The sequence below is a fragment of the Myxine glutinosa genome, chromosome 5, assembly GCF_964187855.1.
Source record: "Myxine glutinosa chromosome 5, kmMyxGlut1.1, whole genome shotgun sequence".
Lineage (NCBI taxonomy): Eukaryota > Metazoa > Chordata > Myxini > Myxiniformes > Myxinidae > Myxine > Myxine glutinosa.
The window spans coordinates 1,073,927-1,095,563 of record NC_136265.1 but is presented as its reverse complement, the minus strand read 5'-3'; the positions used below and the strand labels follow the sequence as shown (position 1 = coordinate 1,095,563).

Genomic DNA, 21,637 nt, shown 5'->3' with positions numbered 1-21,637 from the left:
ATCTTTTTCCAGAAGAGCCCTGTCTCGTCACAGTTGAAGATTTGCTGGGGGATGTATCGTTCGGCTTCTATCAGTTCGGCAAAAGTTAAAATAAAATCTTCAGCTGCCTTCACATCTGCCTCACCAAGTCGACAACACGCACACCTCGCTCATGTTTTTCGACGATTGCGTGTTTTATATCCAAGCACATCATCCTCTTCTTCTTCTCAGTACTGCCCTTGGCACTCAATTACTTAGGACCCATGGTTTTAAAACTAAGAAATTTTCCAAAATAACCAACATGCGAAAACAAAACAGCAGCGATATACGGCAGATATGCTTGCACGGCAAGATAACCACGTGACCGGAACCCACCTGGTGGCGGCTGGCGTAAGCTCCAAAATAACCAACATGCGAAAACAAAAACAGCAGCGATATACGGCAGATATGCTTGCACGGCAAGATAACCACGTGACCGGAACCCACCTGGTGGCGGCTGGCATAAGCTCCAAAATAACCAACATGCGAAAACAAAACAGCAGCGATATACGGCAGATATGCTTGCACGGCAAGATAACCACGTGACCGGAACCCACCTGGTGGCGGCTGGCGGTAAGCTCCAAAATAACCAACATGCGAAAACAAAACAGCAGCGATATACGGCAGATATGCTTGCACGGCAAGATAACCACGTGACCGGAACCCACCTGGTGGCGGCTGGCGTAAGCTCCAAAATAACCAACATGCGAAAACCAAAACAGCAGCGATATACGGCAGATATGCTTGCACGGCAAGATAACCACGTGACCGGAACCCCACCTGGTGGCGGGGTGGCGTAAGCTCGTAACTCAGATCTCGGCTCGCATCTCAAAGCAATAAACCGCCCACACCGAGCGACGGCTCGTATCTCGGAAACCTCCGTGGTTGGTGCACTCGTAAGTCAAGGTTCCACTGTATATGCATATATATACAGTCATTATACAGTCAAGTGAAAGAAATAGTACACCCCCATGTAAAGTTTTGACTTTTTCAACATATTTCAACATACAGCTATTTGATCTTCATTTCAACAATATTAAATAGATAAAGGTGATATAATATAAACAAATATCATGAAACATTTACATTTTGTAGTCCATTGTATAATTTAAATAAACATAAATGCAAATTTCGCATGTGGAGAAAGTAAGTACACCCCGACATTTATCACTACTTCAAATACCTAAAATTAGAATCGGGTGCACCAGCTCAGGTGCAAATGATTAGAACATCGTTGGACAGGATCTTGAAGGAACCTGTCTTATTTAAACCTCAGACATTTAGTTTGGTTTGCTCTTTGTTGTTGAAGTGTGCGGCAGCACCATGCCAAGATCAAAAGAGCTCTGAGGCCTTCAGAAAGAAGGTTATAGATGCCCACGAGTCTGGGAAGGGATTTTAAAATCTCCAAACAATTTGAAATCAATCATTCGACTGTCCGGAAGATCATCTGCAAGTGGAGAAGATTCCAAACAACTGCCAACTTGTTCAGGCCAGGCCGCCCCAGCAAGTTCAGCCCGAGAGCAGACCGTAAGATGCCGAAAGAAGTCTCGAAGAACCCCAGAATGTCATCACGGGACCGACAGGTAGCTCTTGCCACTGTTGATGTCAAAGTGCACGAGTCTACCATGAGAAAGAGGCTGCACAAATTTGATCTACATGGGGGGGTGTGCCAGGAGGAAACCTTTGCTGTCCAGAAAGAACATCAGGGCAAGACTAAAGTTTGCCAATGAACACCCAGGCAAAGACCAGCACTTCTGGAACAATGTGCTCTGGACAGATGAGTCAAGGGTCGAGCTATTTGGCCACAGTAACAGAAGACATGTTTGGCGAAAACCAAAGACAGCATTTGACCACAAGAACCTGATACCAACTGTAAAGCATGGTGGTGGAAATATTATGGTTTGGGGCAGCTTTGCTGTATCAGGGCCTGGGCAGCTCACCATCATAGAATCCACGATGAATTCTTCATTGTACCAGAGGGTGCTTGAGGATAATGTGAGGCCATCTGTCGGAAAGTTGAAGCTCAACCGAAGGTTGACCTTGCAACATGACAATGACCCTAAACATACCAGTAAATCCACCAAGGAATGGCTGAAAAGAAAGAAATGGAGGGTTCTGGAATGGCCAAGTCAAAGCCCGGATCTAAATCCCATTGAGATGTTGTGGAGGGATTTGAAACGAGCTGTGCATGCAAGAAACCCCTCAAACATCGCACAGCTGAAAGAATTCTGCATGGAGGAGTGGGCAAAAATTTCTCCCAGTCGATGTCAGAGACTGGTCGACAGTTATAAGAAACGCCTACTTGAGGTTGTTTCTGCCAAAGGGGGCAATAGCACCGATGAGAGCCAAGGGTGTACTTACTTTTTCCACAGAAGGAAATGGCATCTCTGTTAATTTTTTGTTGAATAAATTATTGCAAAGTCAATTTTTTCATTGTTTTTTGTTCAATTATATCACCTTTATCACCTAGCAGAAGTACCCGGCATTGCCGGGTGGGGGAGGGGAGGGGAGGGGAACGGGGGGGAGGGGAGGAGGGGGGGGAGGGGAGAAGAGGGGGGGGGGATGGGAGAAGAGGGGGGGGAGGGGAGAAGAGGGGGGGGGAAGTGCCCGGCATTGCCGGGTGGGGAAGAGGAGGGGAGGGGAATGGGGGGGAGGGGAGGAGAGGGGGGGAGGGGAGAAGAGGGGGGGGAAGTACCCGGCATTCCGTGTATAAACGTGAGGGAGAAGAGGGGATAGGGGGAGGGGGGGAGGGGAGGGGAGTGGAGGGGGGAGGGCGCGCGAATCGTCGAATCAGCGCGCTGCTCTGTCACCGATTCAGATTCCGTGTATAATATTTCTCGCTGCAAAAAAATATGGATCTAAATATGAAAGAAAAAAAAACCTATGTGGTGTGAATGGCAATGTTCCTCGCTGAAATGTGAACAAACGCAATCGCGCGGCAAGGAACATCACGTGATCGCTCTGAGCGATCGATTGCAACTCTGCGTCGTGTCGTGGGCGTGGCCAACGTGGCCTCATGCCCCCAGGTGATTGGCTAACTCGAGCTCGAGAGAGCCATAATGCGTGACGTTATGGCAAAAAATATGGATCTAAAGATGAAAGGGGAAAAAACCTATGTGGTGTGAATGGCAATATTCCTCGCTGAAATGTGAAAAAACGGAATCGCTTTTCGCTCTGAAATACGTGCGAACGCGTAACTGAGTTAATGGCGGCAAGGAACATCACGTGATCGCTCTGAGCGAATCAGCGCGCTGCTCTGCCATTCCGGTCATAATATGCCTCGCTGAAATGCGCTGAGGTAAAAATATGGTTTAAAAATATTATGAAATAAATTTTTAGGTCGACCATGTTCTTCCCAGGCTCAATGGCCATGTTTGTGCCAAATATCAAGTGTGTGAGCCTCTCCGTTTAGGAGTCTACCGGTAACATTACACGCACACACACACAGAAACTGTGTTTTATATATATAGACAAGGACGTGCCCGTACGTGGGTGCCCCGTTCCTTGCCAAAAAAAAAAAAAAAAATGTCTTCGCCCATGCATGGGCCCATGGGCGTGCCCGTAAGTGCGTGATGTGACCGTACAATGAATGTATCGTCCCGACGCCGCAGCTCGGATGGCGCTGCAGTTAATCGGGCCTGTATCGGCAGAGTTATTATAAACGTGTACTACAATCGATCGTACCTTACAACAATCAACACAGATTGCAACGTCAAATAAATGAATACGCTCTCAAATGTGCCGTCCGAGGCAGCGTCTGCTCGCCACGTTCAGCATCAGTACGTCGTCACTATGACTATCCGTAAGTCCGGAAGTGACGTCCTCATTTGACTGTCCGGAAGGTCGCATATCGCAGTTACGATGAATCGCAAATTAGTTTTAATTAGTTTTAAAACATAGTTTAACGCCAACATAGTTTGCCAACGTGAAATAAATGAATACGCTCTCAAATGTGCCGTCCGAGGCAGAGTCTGTTCGCCACGTTCGGCACACGTGATAGCTCGCTGCTCTCTGATTGGTTGAATCGTTTTTTGGACATAGCTCGGTAACTACTTCTCCGATTAATATGAAACCTTGAAAAGGCACATCCTCAGGTCCCCAGCAATATATCTGGCAAGTTTCAAGTATATCGGACCCGTGGTTGTCGAGAAACAGCGGTCACAGACACACAGACATACACACAGAGATTACTGGAATTATAGATAGATACTGTTTAAATGAAGATCAAATATTGATATGTCCACATATGCTAAAAAGATTTTTTTAAACGTTTCATGGGGTGTACTTACTTTTTCCACATGCGGAATTTGCATTTATGTTTATTTAAATTATACAATGGACTACAAAATGTAAATGTTTCATTATATTTGTAATATTATATCACCTTTATCTATCAATATTGTTGAAATGAAGATCAAATAGCTACATATGGGCAGGGGACATCCCGAAGTTCCCCATTGGGATCCTCACCCCCTCTCATAAAAAATCAAGGTGGTGAACCCAATCGAAGCAAGGGTGGAAATCACTCCATTTATGACGACGAAATGTCTGATGCCCGACGTGGAGATCGGTTTCTGAGGCTTGGAACATGGAATGTCGGGACAATGACAGGGAGATCAGGGGAAGTGGTGGAAGTATTGGTCAGAAGAAGAATGGACATATGTTGTGTGCAGGAGACGAGATGGAAGGGAAGTGGTGTGAGAATGGTGAAGGGTAGGCAGGGACAGATATACAAGTTTGTGTGGTAAGGGTGCCCGGATGGCGTGAATGGTGTTGGTGTCCTGTTTTCTGAGGAGTTTGTAGACAGTGTGGTGAGTGTGACTAGAATGAGTGAAAGGTTGTTGAGGGTGAAAATGATGATTGGAAAGCTCTTGGTGAACGTCATCTCGGGATATGCTCCGCAGGTTGGTCGGAGCGATGAAGAGAAGGACAAGTTCTGGTGTGCGACACAGAAGCTGATGTAAAACGTGAAAGATAAGGAAGTTGTTGTGGTTGGAGGAGACCTAAATGGACATGTGGGAAGGAGTATGGACGGTTTTGAGGGAGTTCATGGGGGTTACGGATATGGTGTGAGAAATGGAGAAGGTGAAAGAATTTTGGAGTTTGCTGATGGAGCTGATTTGTTGATTTGTAATACTCAGTTCCAGAAAGAGGATAATAAGCTTGTTACATACATGTCAGGTGTGTCGACAACAACTGTTGACTACCTGCTGGTGCGTAGGCGAGATAGAGGGCACCTCTGGGACACAAAGGTGATCCCGGGGGAGGAGGCTGTTTCACAGCACCACTTGGTTGTCTGCGACATAAGGGTGAAAGGTGCGAGGAGAGCTCGGCGGGTGAAGTACCAACCGAGAATGAAGGTGTGGAGGTTGAAAGAGGTGACAGTGAGGGAGGCATTAAATGAGAGGCTGAGTATGGTAGAGGATGATGTGGTTGAGCTTGAAAGTGTTTGGATGTCAATGAAAGATAGTCTTTTGGGAGCCGTTGGTGAGGTATGTGGATGGACACAAGGACCACCGAGGCACTCGGAAACATGGTGGTGGGATGATGAAGTTGGAAAGAAGATTGACGAGAAGAGGAAGAAGTTCAAGGAGTGGCAGAAGGCGAAGGGTATGGGGGCAGAAAAAGCAGAGCATGAAAGTTATAAGACAGCCAAGAAGGCTGCAAAGAAAGAGGTAGCAAAGGCGCAGGAGGCATGTAGGAAAATGTTCGGAGAACGCTTGGATTTGGAAGAGGGTCAGAGAGCGGTATTCAGGATTGCAAAGCAGATAGCGAAAGAGAGGTGTGATGTGATGGGGGTGAGTTGCTTGAAGGATGGAGTGGGACAAATCGTTGTGGACCCAGATGGAATTAAAGGAAGATGGAAGAGATATATGGAAATACTGTTGAATGCAGAGAATGAATGGGATGGCAACCTCGAGAGTAACCCTGTTTTAGGACCGGCAGAGAAGATAACCGAGAAAGAAGTTGAGGAAGCGATAAAAGCAATGAAGAGCAGAAAAGCGGGAGGGCCGACGGGAGTTGTGGGAGATATGTTGAAGGCAGCAGGAAGTTGGGGTGTGAAGAGAATGACAGAGATCTGCAATCTGGTGGTGAAAGAAGGCCGCATTCCAGTAGATTGGGAACTGAGTACCCTCACCCCTCTATACAAGGGGAAAGGTGACCCTCTGGACTGTGGCTCGTATTGAGCGATAAAGTTATTGGAGCATGGAATGAAGGTATTGGAAAGGGTGTTGGAGAGGAGGATAAGGAAGAAAGTGAAGATTGACGAAATGCAGTTTGGATTTATGCCAGGAAGAGGAACGACAGACACGCTTTTTATTGTGAGGCAGTTGCAGGAGAAGTACATGGAGAAGAGGAAGAAGTTGTTTCTTGGGTTTGTTGATCTGGAGAAAGCATTCGATAGGGTTCCACGTGAAGTTGTGACATTGAGGAAGTTAGGAGTGGAGGAATGGTTGATCAGAGTAGTGATGGCAATGTATAAAAGAGCGGGCACAGCTGTAAGGACGAAGGATGGGAACAGTGGTGAGTTTGAGGTGAAGGTGGGAGTGCATCAGGGGTCGGTACTAAGTCCACTACTATTTGTAGCTGTGATGGAGGTGCTGGCTCGGAAGGTAAAGGAGGGTTTACCGTGGGAGTTGTTGTATGCAGATGATCTGGTGTTGATTGCGAAAAGTATGGTTGGACTGAAGGAAAAGATGAACAAGTGGAAGGAATGTATGGACACAAAAGGTCTGAAGGTGAATATCAGAAAAACGAAGGTGATGGCAAGTGGTAAAGCATGTGGTGAGGTGGAAAGAACTGGGAAGTGGCCGTGTGCTGTATGCAGGAAGGGTGTCGGAGTGAACTCCATTCAATGTACAATGTGCGCTGAGTGGGTTCATCAAAAATGTAGTGGTCTGTGAGGGTCATTAACCAGTGTGGCAGCTCCATTCAAATGTAAGGTGTGCACAGAGGGAGCTGCCGATGGAGGAAATGTTGAGTTGGATCTTGGAGACGGCGTGAAGCTGGAAGGTGTGAAAACATTTTGGGCAATTCCACGACGTTACGGAGTGACACTTTGAGTCATTTTTGTGAACTTTGATTGGTCTGGCACAGCGATAAAGCCACGAGTACCTACTCTCTATATATCATATTGTAAAGGAAGAATTGCACTTTGCAGACATATTAATGGAGTTCCTGTAAGTTGGACCATTGTCAAGTAATTAGCATTCAAAAACTGTGTTATGGAGTGACTCTGTCTTTTGTCATTTATTAAACAATAACAACATTTATTGAAAACTCTGCTCTCACAATAGTTATAAAATTGTAATGAAATACTGGGAAGATACACTAATTGTTGTACCTTCAGTACAGGGATTTCAAAATTCCAGACATGACCTAATTACTCTGAAATAATTACAATAGTCACGTTACGGAGTGATGAAAATCCCGTTACGGAGTGACGAGTCAATTTTGAGATTTCTCCCAAAGCAACAAATCATTTCTAGATTACGCCAGGCTTTTATTCTGAACCCAGCTGACTTGTGCTGGCGTTTCAACATCTAACACTTTAGAAAATAATAAAAATAAAAATCTGAACTGAGAAAATATACAATAAACATATACAAAAGTCAAGAAATAGACTAAAGAAATTGAGAACAATTTACGAGTGGATGACCAGAAACAAAACAAAGTTTGGAATTAATCAGATGGCCACATCACAAAACTTCACATGACTGCCCTGCAAAAGGTTCCCTTTCCCAAAGGACATTCAGCAAATACATAATGATTGCGATGGTTGAGGGATGGCTGAAGAAGGAATCTGACGACTTGGTTGGAAGCAATCCAGGATTTATCTTCCACCTCTGGGAATGTATATGCCAAGTCAGATAGGCCCGCTTTTCACAAAAATGATACTTCCAAACAACCATCATCTACTATCTGAGTCACCTGGCCAACAAACAACTTCTTAGATTTTTTTGTGACATACTGCACAGTCACAAAGTCACCAGGGTGCACTTGGGGTTGACTGTCTGACCTGGGGTGCTCAGCAGGTGCTGGACTAGCAGTATTTTGACATTCCAAGGATGATACATGGCACTCGGGATGAAGACTCACCAATTCAAATTCTTCCGCTGTTGAGTACATAGAGGCGCTCACAACATATTTCCTCACAGGTTTCACACAGTGTGTGTTTGGTGTGTATTCGGAAGCGACTTCACTAACTGCGACTGGCACTTTTGAATGTCTCCTGCTGCGATGAATAAAACTTCGATATTTTTGCACTGTGCCGCTGCTACGTGGAAGAAGGATTCTGCATCAGATACAGGATCCCCAGCCAGATTTGCCAACCAAACTCTCCTCTTTACCTCACCTCCTATCCCATCAACAGCGCCCTTACCATGAGATGTGGCAAAGAAATTCCAGGATAATTGAATCATGAACAATTCTTGAAGGAATGTTACATTGGAAAACAAGAATTTCTGTTTAAATTGACTGGCTGCCCCATCTGAAAAAAAGTCAATCGCCCTAATCCTGGGGTGGCGTGATATCAGTGTGGTGATGATATTGGACAGGAAGGTATGAACAGCATATTTGCCATGCTGGAGGTCATCGCTAACAATAACGAAAGACTCGGGAACATTAACATCAATCCAGGCGCACACTGTGAATAGTGACTTGGACGTGGCTCCAATGAGCACTCTGGATTTCATTCTGTTCTATCGCAGCATAGTTCTCCGCAAAATCGAACTGGACGACAATGCGATCACCATCAACTGCCTTCCTTCTATCTTCAAAAAAGTAGCTCTGCTTCCTCTTGATGAATGAGTGCAAGCTGAAGCATGGAAGTTGTTTGCAATACCTCATGCAGGGCATCCTGAACAGTCCCATCTTTAGCCACTTTTGTGGCCCGCTGCTCAATTGTCTCCCACTGAAACCACTTCAGCGGCAGGTTAGCTGTTTCGTCGTTGACAGAATACACTGTGGCAAACTTGGTATGGCATTCCTGACATTTTCCTGTCATGCAGTTGGCCGAATCCTGATCACATACAATGCTTCCAAGGAATTCACAAAAGTTGGTCGAAAGTCCAGGTACATGAGATGACAAGGCCTCCAATAAGAGGCGCATGTTTTCATGATATCTGCAGAGGCAGACATTGTGCGGAAACTTTGATTTGAGGCATACATTGGCTGGACGATGTGCTGCGAATTTGGAGTAGCCGATCTTGATGTTTGGATATTTCTCACAAAACAAACTGTATGCCTCTCGTATTGTCATCATTAGGAAACTCTTTTGAACCTTGTCCTTCCGTTTCCCAGTCTTAATGACCACAAAGTCTTTCTTCCCTGGCGACATCCATGAAATATCAGGACTCAGTGTTTTTGCCCTTCGCCCGACATCTCCGCTGACGTGCACGTTCACTTTCCCTTGCCTTCGCAACATTAGCAGCACGCGCCTCTCTCTTGCGTTTCGCATCCAACTCCCTGCATTTTTCCTTGTGCATGTCTCGAAAACGCTTTTGTCGCTCGGCAGCAGTCAATGGCATCCTTTCTGTAATATGAATGCATCGACAAATTATCCATTTGAATTGCACCGTACCCTTCCACGAATCATCTAAAAGATCATGAAATGTTTTAGGCCACAAAAACTGACAGTAGAGGTTGTAAGCTGCTTCACTCAGCTTGTCCACTGCAAAGTTGGTGGTCCGCGGTGGCACGGTGATTTGTCTAGTTTTCCTCCTACGATGCGTATCCGCAGGTGACAACAGAGGTGTAGTTTGTACTCACTGATTGCTGGACGTAAACCGATTTCAAAACCGCTCAAGATGACCACGCGTAAACTTGAAACTTGTCATACGGAAGTAAAATCTGGCACGCAATGAATTCTGGGACAGCTACTCTGTCGCCACCTTTTTCAGGCTGAGTTATCAATTGTTTGACAGAATGAGTCACTCCGTAACGTTACGAAGTGACAAGTTTTATTTTTAATTTATTTTTTTGTAGATTTTTAATATATATATAATTATACTGTACAATGATTGGGTGGTATAAGTTCTTAATGACCCTGGATTTATTTGGTTTTTCATCCACCAGTTAAAGAGAAAAGTAAACAAATGTCAAATTTTCGTGATGGAGTGACACGTCACAGAGTGACATCTGACTCCTAATTTGAGTGTTAATTAAGCATAGAAGGCCAACTCATATTTTTTTCAATTGGTTTTGAAATAATCTTCATACAGGTATCTTCTGATGGATAGCATTTGTTGACTTCATGCCAATGAATTGAGAGACTAATGAATTAATAGTTCTTTGCATTATCGAGGGCCGATTTTACTGCGCTTTTCAGTAGAATGACTTCATTAATTGCAACGAGTGATGCAAGCCAACAGAGCAAGCTAACTCAGTGATCTTGATATTATCTGAAAGTACATTTTTTCAGCTTTCATTTGGTACATAACATGAACTTTTTCAGTCAAACTTAAAATTTGACCTCTGCGGACCGTTTCTCGTGGAATTGCCCTTTTGTTACCTCGGAGACATGCTGAATGGAGAAGGTGGATCAGACTCGGCAATGGCTGCTAGAGTGAGATGTGCATGGAAGAAGTTTCGGGAACTGAGTGGCGTGCTGATGAGGAGGGGAGTGTCGTTGAAGCTGAAGGGAAAGGTGTATGCTGCTTGTGTGAGAAGTGTTATGATTTACGGGAGCGAGACATGGGTCATGAACGTAGAGCAGCAACAAAGGGTGGAAATGCGAATGGTTCGATGGATGTGCGGAGTATTGTTGAGAAAGAGGAAGACAAATTATGAATTGCGAAAGATGATGGGAATAGAGCCTGTGATTGATGCTGTGAAGAGGAACATGTTGAGATGGTTTGGTCATGTCTTGAGGAAGGATGAAAGTGACTGGTTGAGAAGAATGATGGAAATGAATTTAGAAGGAAGTTGAGGACGGGGAAGACCGAGAAAGACTTGGCTAAAGATGGTGGAAGAAGAAATGCGGATAAGGGGGTTAAGAAGGAGAGATGCAGAAAATAGGGCAAAATGGAGAAGATTGTCATGGGGACCGCAAGGCTAACCCCGCTCACGCAGGGAAAATAGCCTTAAAATGCATGTTGTTGTTGTAAAAAGTGTGTTTTCGTATGTTGAGTGGTGTATGTTGTAAGGGTAGGTGGTTGGTTGGTAGACAGAGTAAAAATGTTATCATCTTGCTCCTCTCTGTGCAGGTGTGATTGACTGTGAGACAGGTAGACATCGTAAAGATGTTGTCATCTTGCTCCTCTCTGTGCAGGTGCGATTGACTGTCAAACAGGTAGACAGAGTAAAATGTTATCATCTTGCTCCTCTCTGTGCAGGTGTGATTGACTGTCAGACAGATAGACATCGTAAAAATGTTATCATCTTGCTCCTCTCTGTGCAGGTGTGATTGACTCAGACAGGCCGACATAGTAAAAATGTTATCACCTTGCTCCTCTCTGCGCAGGTGTGATTGACTGTCAGACAGGTAGACATCCTAAAAATGTTATCTTGCTTCTCTCTGTGCAGGTGTGATTGACTGTCAGACAGGTGGACAGAGTAAAAATGTTATCATCTTGCTCCTCTCTGTGCAGGTTGATTGACTGTCAGACAGGTACACAGAGTAAAAATGTTATCTTCTTGCTCCTCTCTGTGCAGGTGATCAGGACAAATTCAGAGCCAAAGTGCTGTTGAATCCATGTTCCAATTAGTTTGTCCAAGGTTATTTTCCGATCCATGTTCAATTAGTTTGTCCAAGGTTAGTTTTCCTATCCATGTTCAATTAGTTTGTCCAAGGTTCGTATTCCGATCCATGTTCCAATTAGTTTGTCCAAGGTTCGTATTCCGATCCATGTTCCAATTAGTTTGTCCAAGTTTCGTTTTCCGATCCATGTTCCAATTAGTTTGTCCAAGGTTCGTTTTCTGATCCATGTTCAATTAGTTTGTCCAAGGTTCGTTTTCCGATCCATGGTCCAACTAGTTTGTTCAAGTTTCGTTTTCCGATCCATGTTCAATTAGCTTGTAAAAGGTTCGTATTCCGATCCATGTTCCAATTAGTTTGTCCAAGGTTCGTATTCCAATTCATGTTCCAATTAGTTTGTCCAAGGTTCGTATTCTGATCCATGTTCAATTAGTTTGTGCAAGGTTCGTATTCCGATCCATGTTCCAACTCGTGAAGCCTGGTGTTGGCTTAGCGGCTGGGGTGCCGGCCTGGGATCCGAGGAGTCCAAGTTTCGTTTTCCGATCCATGTTCAATTATCTTGTCCAAGGTTCGTATTCCGATCCATGTTCCAATTAGTTTGTCCAAGGTTCGTATTCCGATCCATGTTCCAATTAGTTTGTCCAAGGTTCGTATTCCGATCCATGTTCCAATTAGTTTGTCCAAGGTTCGTATTCCGATCCATGCTCCAACTCGTGAAGCCTGGTGTTGGCTTACCGGTTAGGGTGCCGGCCTGGGATCCGAGGAGTCCAAGTTCCATTTTCCGATCCATGTTTCAATTAGCTTGTCCAAGGTTCGTATTCCGATCCATGTTCCAATTAGTTTGTCCAAGATTCGTATTCCGATCCATGTTCAATTAGTTTGTCCAAGTTTCGTTTTCCAATCCATGTTCAATTAGTTTGTCCAAGTTTCGTTTTCCGATCCATGTTTCAATTAGTTTGTCCAAGGTTCGTATTCCGATCCATGTTCAATTAGTTAGTCCAAATTTCTTTTCCGATCCATGTTCCAATTAGTTTGTCCAAGTTTCGTTTTCCGATCCATGTTCAATTAGCTTGTCCAAGGTTCGTATTCCGATCCATGTTCCAATTAGTTTGTCCAAGGTTCATATTCCGATCCATGTTCCAATTAGCTTGTCCAAGGTTCGTATTCCGATCCATGTTCCAATTAGTTTGTCCAAGGTTCGTATTCCGATCCATGTTCCATTTAGTTTGTCCTGGTTTCGTTTTCCGATCCATGTTCCAATTAGTTTGTCCAAGGTTCGTTTTCTGATCCATGTTCCAATTAGTTTGACCAAGTTTCGTTTTCCGATCCACGTTCAATTTGTTTGTCCAAGTTTCGTTTTCCGATCCACGTTCAATTAGTTTGTCCAAGTTTCGTTTTCCGATCCATGTTTCAATTAGTTTGTCCAAGGTTCGTTTTCCGATCCATGTTCCAATTAGTTTGTCCAAGTTTCGTTTTCCGATCCATGTTCAATTAGCTTGTCCAAGGTTCGTATTCCGATCCATGTTCCAATTAGTTTGTCCAAGGTTCGTATTCCGATCCATGTTCCAATTAGTTTGTCCAAGGTTCGTATTCCGATCCATGTTCCAATTAGTTTGTCCAAGGTTCGTATTCTGATCCATGTTCAATTAGTTTGTCCAAGGTTCGTATTCCGATCCATGTTCCAATTAGTTTGTCCAAGGTTCGTATTCTGATCCATGTTCAATTAGTTTGTCCAAGGTTCGTATTCCGTTCCAAGTTCCAACTCGTGAAACCTGGTGTTGGCTTATCGGTTCGGGTGCCGGCCTGGGATCCGAGGAGTCCAAGTTTCATTTTCCGATCCATGTTTCAATTAGTTTGTCCAAAGTTCGCATTCTGATCCATGTTCTAATTAGTTTGTCCAAGGTTCGTATTCCGATCCATGTTCAATTAGTTTGTTCAAGGTTCGTATTCCGATCCATGTTCTAATTAGTTTATCCAAGGTTCGTATTCCGGTCCATGTTCCAATTAGTTTGTCCAAGTTTCGTTTTCCGATCCATGTTTCAATTAGTTTGTCCAAGGTTCGTATTCCGATCCATGTTTCAATTAGTTTGTCCAAGGTTCGTTTTCCGATCCATTTTCCAATTAGTTTGTCCAAGTTTCGTTTTCCGATCCATGTTCAATTAGCTTGTCCAAGGTTCGTATTCCGATCCATGTTCCAATTAGTTTGTCCAAGGTTCGTATTCAGACCCATGTTCCAATTAATTTGTCCAAGGTTCGTATTCCGATCCATGTTCCAATTAGTTTGTCCAAGGTTCGTATTCTGATCCATGTTCAATTAGTTTGTTCAAGGTTCGTATTCCGTTCCAAGTTCCAACTCGTGAAACCTGGTGTTGGCTTAGCGGTTCGGGTGCCGGCCTGGGATCCGAGGAGTCCAAGTTTCATTTTCCTATCCATGTTTCAATTAGTTTGTCCAAGGTTCGCATTCCGATCCATGTTCCAATTAGTTTGTCCAAGGTTCGTATTCCGATCCATGTTCAATTAGTTTGTCCAAGTTTCATATTCCGATCCATGTTCCAATTAGTTTGTCCAAGGTTCCTATTCCGATCCATGTTCCAATTAGTTTGTCCAAGGTTCGTATTCCGATCCATGTTCAATTAGTTTGTCCAAGTTTCGTATTCCGATCCATGTTCCAATTAGTTTGTCCAAGGTTCGTATTCTGATCCATGTTCCAATTAGTTTGTCCAAGGTTCGTATTCTGATCCATGTTCAATTAGTTTGTTCAAGGTTCGTATTCCGATCCATGTTCCAATTAGTTTGTCCAATGTTCGTATTCCGGTCCATGTTCCAATTAGTTTGTCCAAGTTTCGTTTTCCGATCCATGTTTCAATTAGTTTGTCCAAGGTTCGTATTCCAATCCATGTTCCAATTAGTTTGTCCAAGGTTCATATTCCGATCCATGTTCAATTAGTTTGTCCAAGTTTCGTATTACGATCCATGTTCCAATTAGTTTGTCCAAGGTTCGTATTCCGATCCATGTTCCAATTAGTTTGTCCAAGGTTCGTATTCTGATCCATGTTCAATTAGTTTGTCCAAGGTTCGTATTCCGATCCATGTTCCAATTAGTTTGTCCAAGGTTCGTATTCTGATCCATGTTCAATTAGTTTGTCCAAGGTTCGTATTCCGATCCATGCTCCAACTCGTGAAGCCCGGTGTTGGCTTCGCGGTTAGGGTGCCGGCCTGGGATCCGAGGAGTCCAAGTTCCATTTTCCGATCCATGTTTCAATTAGCTTGTCCAAGGTTCGTATTCCGATCCATGTTCCAATTAGTTTGTCCAAGGTTCGTATTCCGATCCATGTTCAATTAGTTTGTCCAAGTTTCGTTTTCCGATCCATGTTCAATTAGCTTGTCCAAGTTTCGTTTTCCGATCCATGTTTCAATTAGTTTGTCCAAGGTTCGTATTCCGATCCATGTTCAATTAGTTAGTCCAAATTTCTTTTCCGATCCATGTTCCAATTAGTTTGTCCAAGTTTCGTTTTCCGATCCATGTTCAATTAGCTTGTCCAAGGTTCGTATTCCGATCCATGTTCCAATTAGTTTGTCCAAGGTTCGTATTCCGATCCATGTTCCATTTAGTTTGTCCTGGTTTCGTTTTCCGATCCATGTTCCAATTAGTTTGTCCAAGGTTCGTTTTCCGATCCATGTTCCAATTTGTTTGACCAAGTTTCGTTTTCCGATTCACGTTCAATTAGTTTGTCCAAGTTTCGTTTTCCGATCCATGTTTCAATTAGTTTGTCCAAGGTTCGTTTTCCGATCCATGTTCCAATTAGTTTGTCCAAGTTTCGTTTTCCGATCCATGTTCAATTAGCTTGTCCAAGGTTCGTATTCCGATCCATGTTCCAATTAGTTTGTCCAAGGTTCGTATTCCGATCCATGTTCCAATTAGTTTGTCCAAGGTTCGTATTCCGATCCATGTTCCAATTAGTTTGTCCAAGGTTCGTATTCTGATCCATGTTCAATTAGTTTGTCCAAGGTTCGTATTCCGATCCATGTTCCAATTAGTTTGTCCAAGGTTCGTATTCTGATCCATGTTCAATTAGTTTGTCCAAGGTTCGTATTCCGTTCCAAGTTCCAACTCGTGAAACCTGGTGTTGGCTTATCGGTTCGGGTGCCGGCCTGGGATCCGAGGAGTCCAAGTTTCATTTTCCTAATCATGTTTCAATTAGTTTGTCCAAGGTTCGTATTCTGATCCATGTTCAATTAGTCTGTTCAAGGTTCGTATTCCGTTCCAAGTTCCAACTCGTGAAACCTGGTGTTGGCTTAGCGGTTCGGGTGCCGGCCTGGGATCCGAGGAGTCCAAGTTTCATTTTCCTAATCATGTTTCAATTAGTTTGTCCAAGGTTCGCATTCCGATCCATGTTCCAATTAGTTTGTCCAAGGTTCGTATTCCGATCCATGTTCAATTAGTTTGTCCAAGTTTCGTATTCCGATCCATGTTCAATTAGTTTGTCCAAGGTTCATATTCCGATCCATGTTCAATTAGTTTGTCCAAGGTTCGTATTCCGATCCATGTTCAATTAGTTTGTTCAAGGTTCGTATTCCGATCCATGTTCCAATTAGTTTGTCCAAGGTTCGTATTCCGGTCCATGTTCCAATTAGTTTGTCCAAGTTTCGTTTTCCGATCCATGTTCCAATTAGTTTGTCCAAGTTTCGTTTTCCGATCCATGTTCCAATTAGTTTGTCCAAGGTTAGTTTTCCGATCCATGTCCCAATTAGTTTGTCCAAGTTTCGTTTTCCGATCCATGTTCCAATTAGTTTGTCCAATGTTCGTTTTCCGATCCATGTTCCAATTAGTTTGTCCAAGTTTCGTTTTCTGATCCATGTTCAATTAGCTTGTCCAAGGTTCTTATTCCGATCCATGTTCCAATTAGTTTGTCCAAGGTTCGTATTCCGATCCATGTTCCAATTAGTTTGTCCAAGGTTCGTATTCTGATCCATGTTCAATTAGTTTGTCCAAGGTTCGTATTCCGATCCATGCTCCAACTCATGAAGCCTGGTGTTGGCTTTGCGGTTAGGGTGCCGGCCTGGGATCCGAGGAGTCCAAGTTCCATTTTCCGATCCATGTTCAATTAGTTTGTCCAAGGTTCGTTTTCCGATCGATGTTCAATTAGTTTGTCCAAGGTTCGTTTTCCGTCCATGTTCCAATTAGTTTGTCCAAGTTTCGTTTTCCGATCCATGTTCAATTAGCTTGTCCAAGGTTCGTATTCCGATCCATGTTCCAATTAGTTTGTCCAAGGTTCGTATTCCGATCCATGTTCCAATTAGTTTGTCCAAGGTTAGTATTCCGATCCATGTTCCAACTCGTGAAGCCTGGTGTTGGCTTAGCGGTTAGAGTGCCGGCCTGGGATCCGAGGAGTCCAAGTTTCATTTTCCGATCCATGTTTCAATTAGCTTGTCCAAGGTTCACATTCCGATCCATGTTCCAATTAGTTTGTCCAAGGTTCATATTCCGATCCATGTTCAATTAGTTTGTCCAAGGTTCGTTTTCCGATCCATGTTCCAATTAGTTTGTCCAAGTTTCGTTTTCCGATCCATGTTCAATTAGTTTGTCCAAGTTTCGTTTTCCGATCCATGTTCAATTAGTTTGTCCAAGTTTCGTTTTCCGATCCATGTTCAATTAGTTGTTTTTTTTGTTGTTGTTTTTGTTTTTTTGTATACAACATCGAGGCTCGTGAAAGAGCGAAAGTTTGTCCAAGTTTGTCCAAGTTTCGTTTTCCGATCCATGTTCAATTAGGTTGTCCAAGGTTGGTTTTCCGATCCATGTTCCAACTCCTGAAGCCTGGTGTTGGCTTAGCGGTTCGGGTGCCGGCCTGGGATCCGAGGATTATGGGTTCGAATCCCGGTCGATCGCTGAATGTAACGTCAGGGGGGGTTGACTCAGCCTGTCATCGTTCCGGGGTCCGCAAATTGAGTACCGGTTCACTGGTAATTCTGTGTGTGTCGCAAGAGGCGACTAACAGGGTTGGCGGCAGGAAGGGCATCCGGCCATAAAACATCGCTTCAAAAAGGGGACCAAGGTTCCCAAAAACGACCAACCCCTGCTCTGCGGGGGAAAATGGCCTCTAAAAGATCGTTTCAACTCGTGTTCAGAATGTAACGTTCAATTGAAATAGCTCCTTTCTCGATCATAAACCAGCGTTTACGGACGGACACAAGTAATATTGGTTAACCCTGCTTTTCGGTTAACCTACGTGGGGTAATAACGAAATGCCGATCGACATGTGCCGATAAAAGGGTGTGAGCCCTTCATCGCGACACCGGCGATATGAGGAGCCTTAAATGGATTCTTCTTTGCTCTTGTATGTATATATATATATATTTTACTAAACTTGTATTTGTTTTCCACCACTAATCTATTGTTGTTGTTTGTTTTCCACCACTAATCTATTGTTGTGTTTGTTTTCCACCACTAATCTATTGTTGTGTTTGTTTTCCACCACTAATCTATTGTTTGTTTTCCACCACTAATCTATTGTTGCTGTGTTTGTTTTCCACCACTAATCTATTCCACCTATTTCCACTAATTCCACTAATCTATTTCCACCACCACCACTAATGTATCTATTGTTGTTGTTTGTTTTCCACCACTAATCTATTGTGTTTGTTTTCCACCACTAATCTATTGTTGTTGTGTTTGTTTTCCACCACTAATCTATTGTTGTTGTGTTTGTTTTCCACCACTAATCTATTGTTGTGTTTGTTTTCCACCACTAATCTATTGTTTGTTTTCCACCACTAATCTATTGTTGCTGTGTTTGTTTTCCACCACTAATCTATTCCACCTATTTCCACTAATTCCACTAATCTATTTCCACCACCACCACTAATGTATCTATTGTTGTTGTTTGTTTTCCACCACTAATCTATTGTGTTTGTTTTCCACCACGAATCTATTGTTGTGTTTGTTTTCCACCACGAATCTATTGTTGTGTTTGTTTTCCACCACAAATCTATTGTTGCTGTGTTTGTTTTCCACCACTAATCTATTGTTGTTTGTTTTCCACCACTAATCTATTGTTGTTTGTTTTCCACCACTAATCTATTGTTGCTGTGTTTGTTTTCCACCACGAATCTATTGTTGTTGTTTGTTTTCCACCACTAATCTATTGTTGTGTTTGTTTTCCACCTCTAATCTATTGTTGCTGTGTTTGTTTTCCACCACTAATCTATTGTTGTGTTTGTTTTCCACCACTAATCTATTGTTTCTGTGTTTGTTTTCCACCACTAATCTATTGTTATGTTTGTTTTCCACCACTAATGTATTGTTGTGTTTGTTTTCCACCACTAATCTATTGTTGCTGTGTTTGTTTTCCACCACTAATCTATTGTTGCTGTGTTTGTTTTCCACCACTAATCTATTGTTGTTGTGTTTGTTTTCCACCACTAATCTATTCTTATGTTTGTTTTCCACCACTAATGTATTGTTGTGTTTGTTTTCCACCACTAATCTATTGTTGCTGTTTGTTTTCCACCACTAATCTATTGTTGCTGTGTTTGTTTTCCACCACTAATCTATTGTTGCTGTGTTTGTTTTCCACCACTAATCTATTGTTGTTTGTTTTCCACCACTAATCTATTGTTGTTGCGTTTGTTTTCCACCACTAATCTATTGTTGTGTTTGTTTTCCACCACTAATCTATTGTTGTGTTTGTTTTCCACCACTAATCTATTGTTGTTGTTTGTTTTCCACCACTAATCTATTGTTGTTGTGTTTGTTTTCCACCACTAATCTATTGTTGTTTGTTTTCCACCACTAATCTATTGTTGTGTTTGTTTTCCACCACTAATCTATTGTTTGTTTTCCACCACTAATCTATTGTTGTGTTTGTTTTCCACCACTAATCTATTGTTGTTTGTTTTCCACCACTAATGTATTGTTGTTTGTTTTCCACCACTAATCTATTGTTGTTGTGTTTGTTTTCCACCACTAATCTATTGTTATGTTTGCTTTCCACCACTAATCTATTGTTTGTTTTCCACCACTAATCTATTGTTGCTTGTTTTCCACCACTAATGTATTGTTGTTGTTTGTTTTCCACCACTAATCTATTGTTGTGTTTGTTTTCCACCACTAATCTATTGTTGTTTGTTTTCCACCACTAATGTATTGTTGTTGTTTGTTTTCCACCACTAATCTATTGTTGTGTTTGTTTTCCACCACTAATCTATTGTTGTGTTTGTTTTCCACCACTAATCTATTGTTGTTGTGTTTGTTTTCCACCACTAATCTATTGTTGTGTTTGCTTTCCACCACTAATCTATTGTTGTTGTTTGTTTTCCACCACTAATGTATTGTTGTTGTGTTTGTTTTCCACCACTAATCTATTGTTGTGTTTGTTTTCCACCACTAATCTATTGTTGTTGTTTGTTTTCCACCACTAATCTATTGTTTGTTTGTTTTCCACCACTAATCTATTGTTGTGTTTGTTTTCCACCACTAATCTATTGTTGTTGTTTGTTTTCCACCACTAATCTATTGTTGTGTTTGTTTTCCACCACTAATCTATTGTTGTGTTTGTTTTCCACCACTAATCTATTGTTGTCCCGTTGCAGATTCGAGCAAGCTCCAGCAAGACGATTCAAACGTTCAGCGGAAGCAGCCATGACTCGCTCTTTAAAGCATAAGTGTTGTTCATTCAATAATAATTGTTCCAACTGTGAACAATTGATTCTGTTGTTAATTTTGAATTCGAAAGACGTTACTTTTGTACATACGTGTAGGTAGTAATTTGGTTAACGCTAAGTTACCCAGCATTCATTTATTGCATTCAAAGCGTTTGTTGATGAAATGCAATTTTTACTTTGTTGGAGTCGCCACACTTTTAGTGCCTTGTTCATCGCCAATGAACCCGAATGAATGTTGGATTTGTTTTCAATGGGAATATCATGTCAGCCTGTAGTAACACGCTATGGTAAAGGTACCAAAGAAACCTTACCTGCAAACTGTAAGTAGTTTTGACATACAGGATTTCACTTGGTATTTAAAAATGCTAATTATTTTTGTTTGTAATTTAAAGTAATGTTTAAAATGTAAACAATTCAGCTCAGGATTCGAATTTCTGTTTATGTTCAACTTTGTGCTGTACATAATTTATGCTTCTTTGATATAGAAATTGTACATCAGGAAGGAATGTGGAATAAAGAGTGTGCGAGACGTGTACACGAGTTCACATCTGAGCCATGATTTGAGGGAATGCACCGAGCGTTACTATGACTACTAAATAACAAGCTAATCTCTTATTGAAACGTGTGATAACACCTCACCGTCGGTGAAACACCCGAGTGTGGCTCCGGCACGGTGTTACATTCCTCATGGGAATGCTTTTTTTTTTACATTAGACAACTTGATAAGCTTGTCTTTGGGCTTAGCCCAGGCCCATATGTTGTGTTTACTCAGCACTCTGCTCAAAATTTACTTCTCCATCGAGGAATACGCGTCTATCCCTTTCCTTCACCAACTTCTCCGTCGAGGAATACATGTCTGTCCCTTTCCTTCACTATCTTCTCCATTGAGGAATACATGTCTATCCCTTTCCTTCACCAACTTCTCCGTCGAGGAATACATGTCTATCCCTTTCCTTCACCAACTTCTCCGTCGAGGAATACATGTCTATCCCTTTCCTTCACCAACTTCTCCGTCGAGGAATACATGTCTATCCCTTTCCTTCACCAACTTCTCCGTTGAGGAATACATGTCTATCCCTTTCCTTCACCAACTTCTCCGTTGAGGAATACATGTCTATCCCTTTCCTTCACCAACTTCTCCGTTGAGGAATACATGTCTATCCCTTTCCTACACCAACTTCTCCGTCGAGGAATACATGTCTATCCCTTTCCTACACCAACTTCTCCGTCGAGGAATACACGTCTATCCCTTTCCTTCAC

At 42.6% G+C, this 21,637-nt stretch overlaps 1 protein-coding gene across 7 annotated transcripts in view; it reads left to right on the top strand.

Moving 5' to 3' along the window:
* UBN1 (ubinuclein 1) overlaps positions 1-20,912 on the top strand; it is a 393,312-nt gene extending 372,400 nt beyond the window's left edge. For all 7 annotated transcript variants that reach the window (XR_013623390.1, XM_078777497.1, XM_078777498.1 and 4 more), the window contains one exon: positions 20,306-20,912. Coding sequence is in view for 6 of the 7 variants with exons in the window: in XM_078777497.1 (XP_078633623.1) it covers positions 20,306-20,377 (72 nt within the window). In the remaining variant the exon portion in view is untranslated. The remainder of the gene's footprint in view (positions 1-20,305) is intronic.
* Positions 20,913-21,637: the final 725 nt, after the last annotated feature.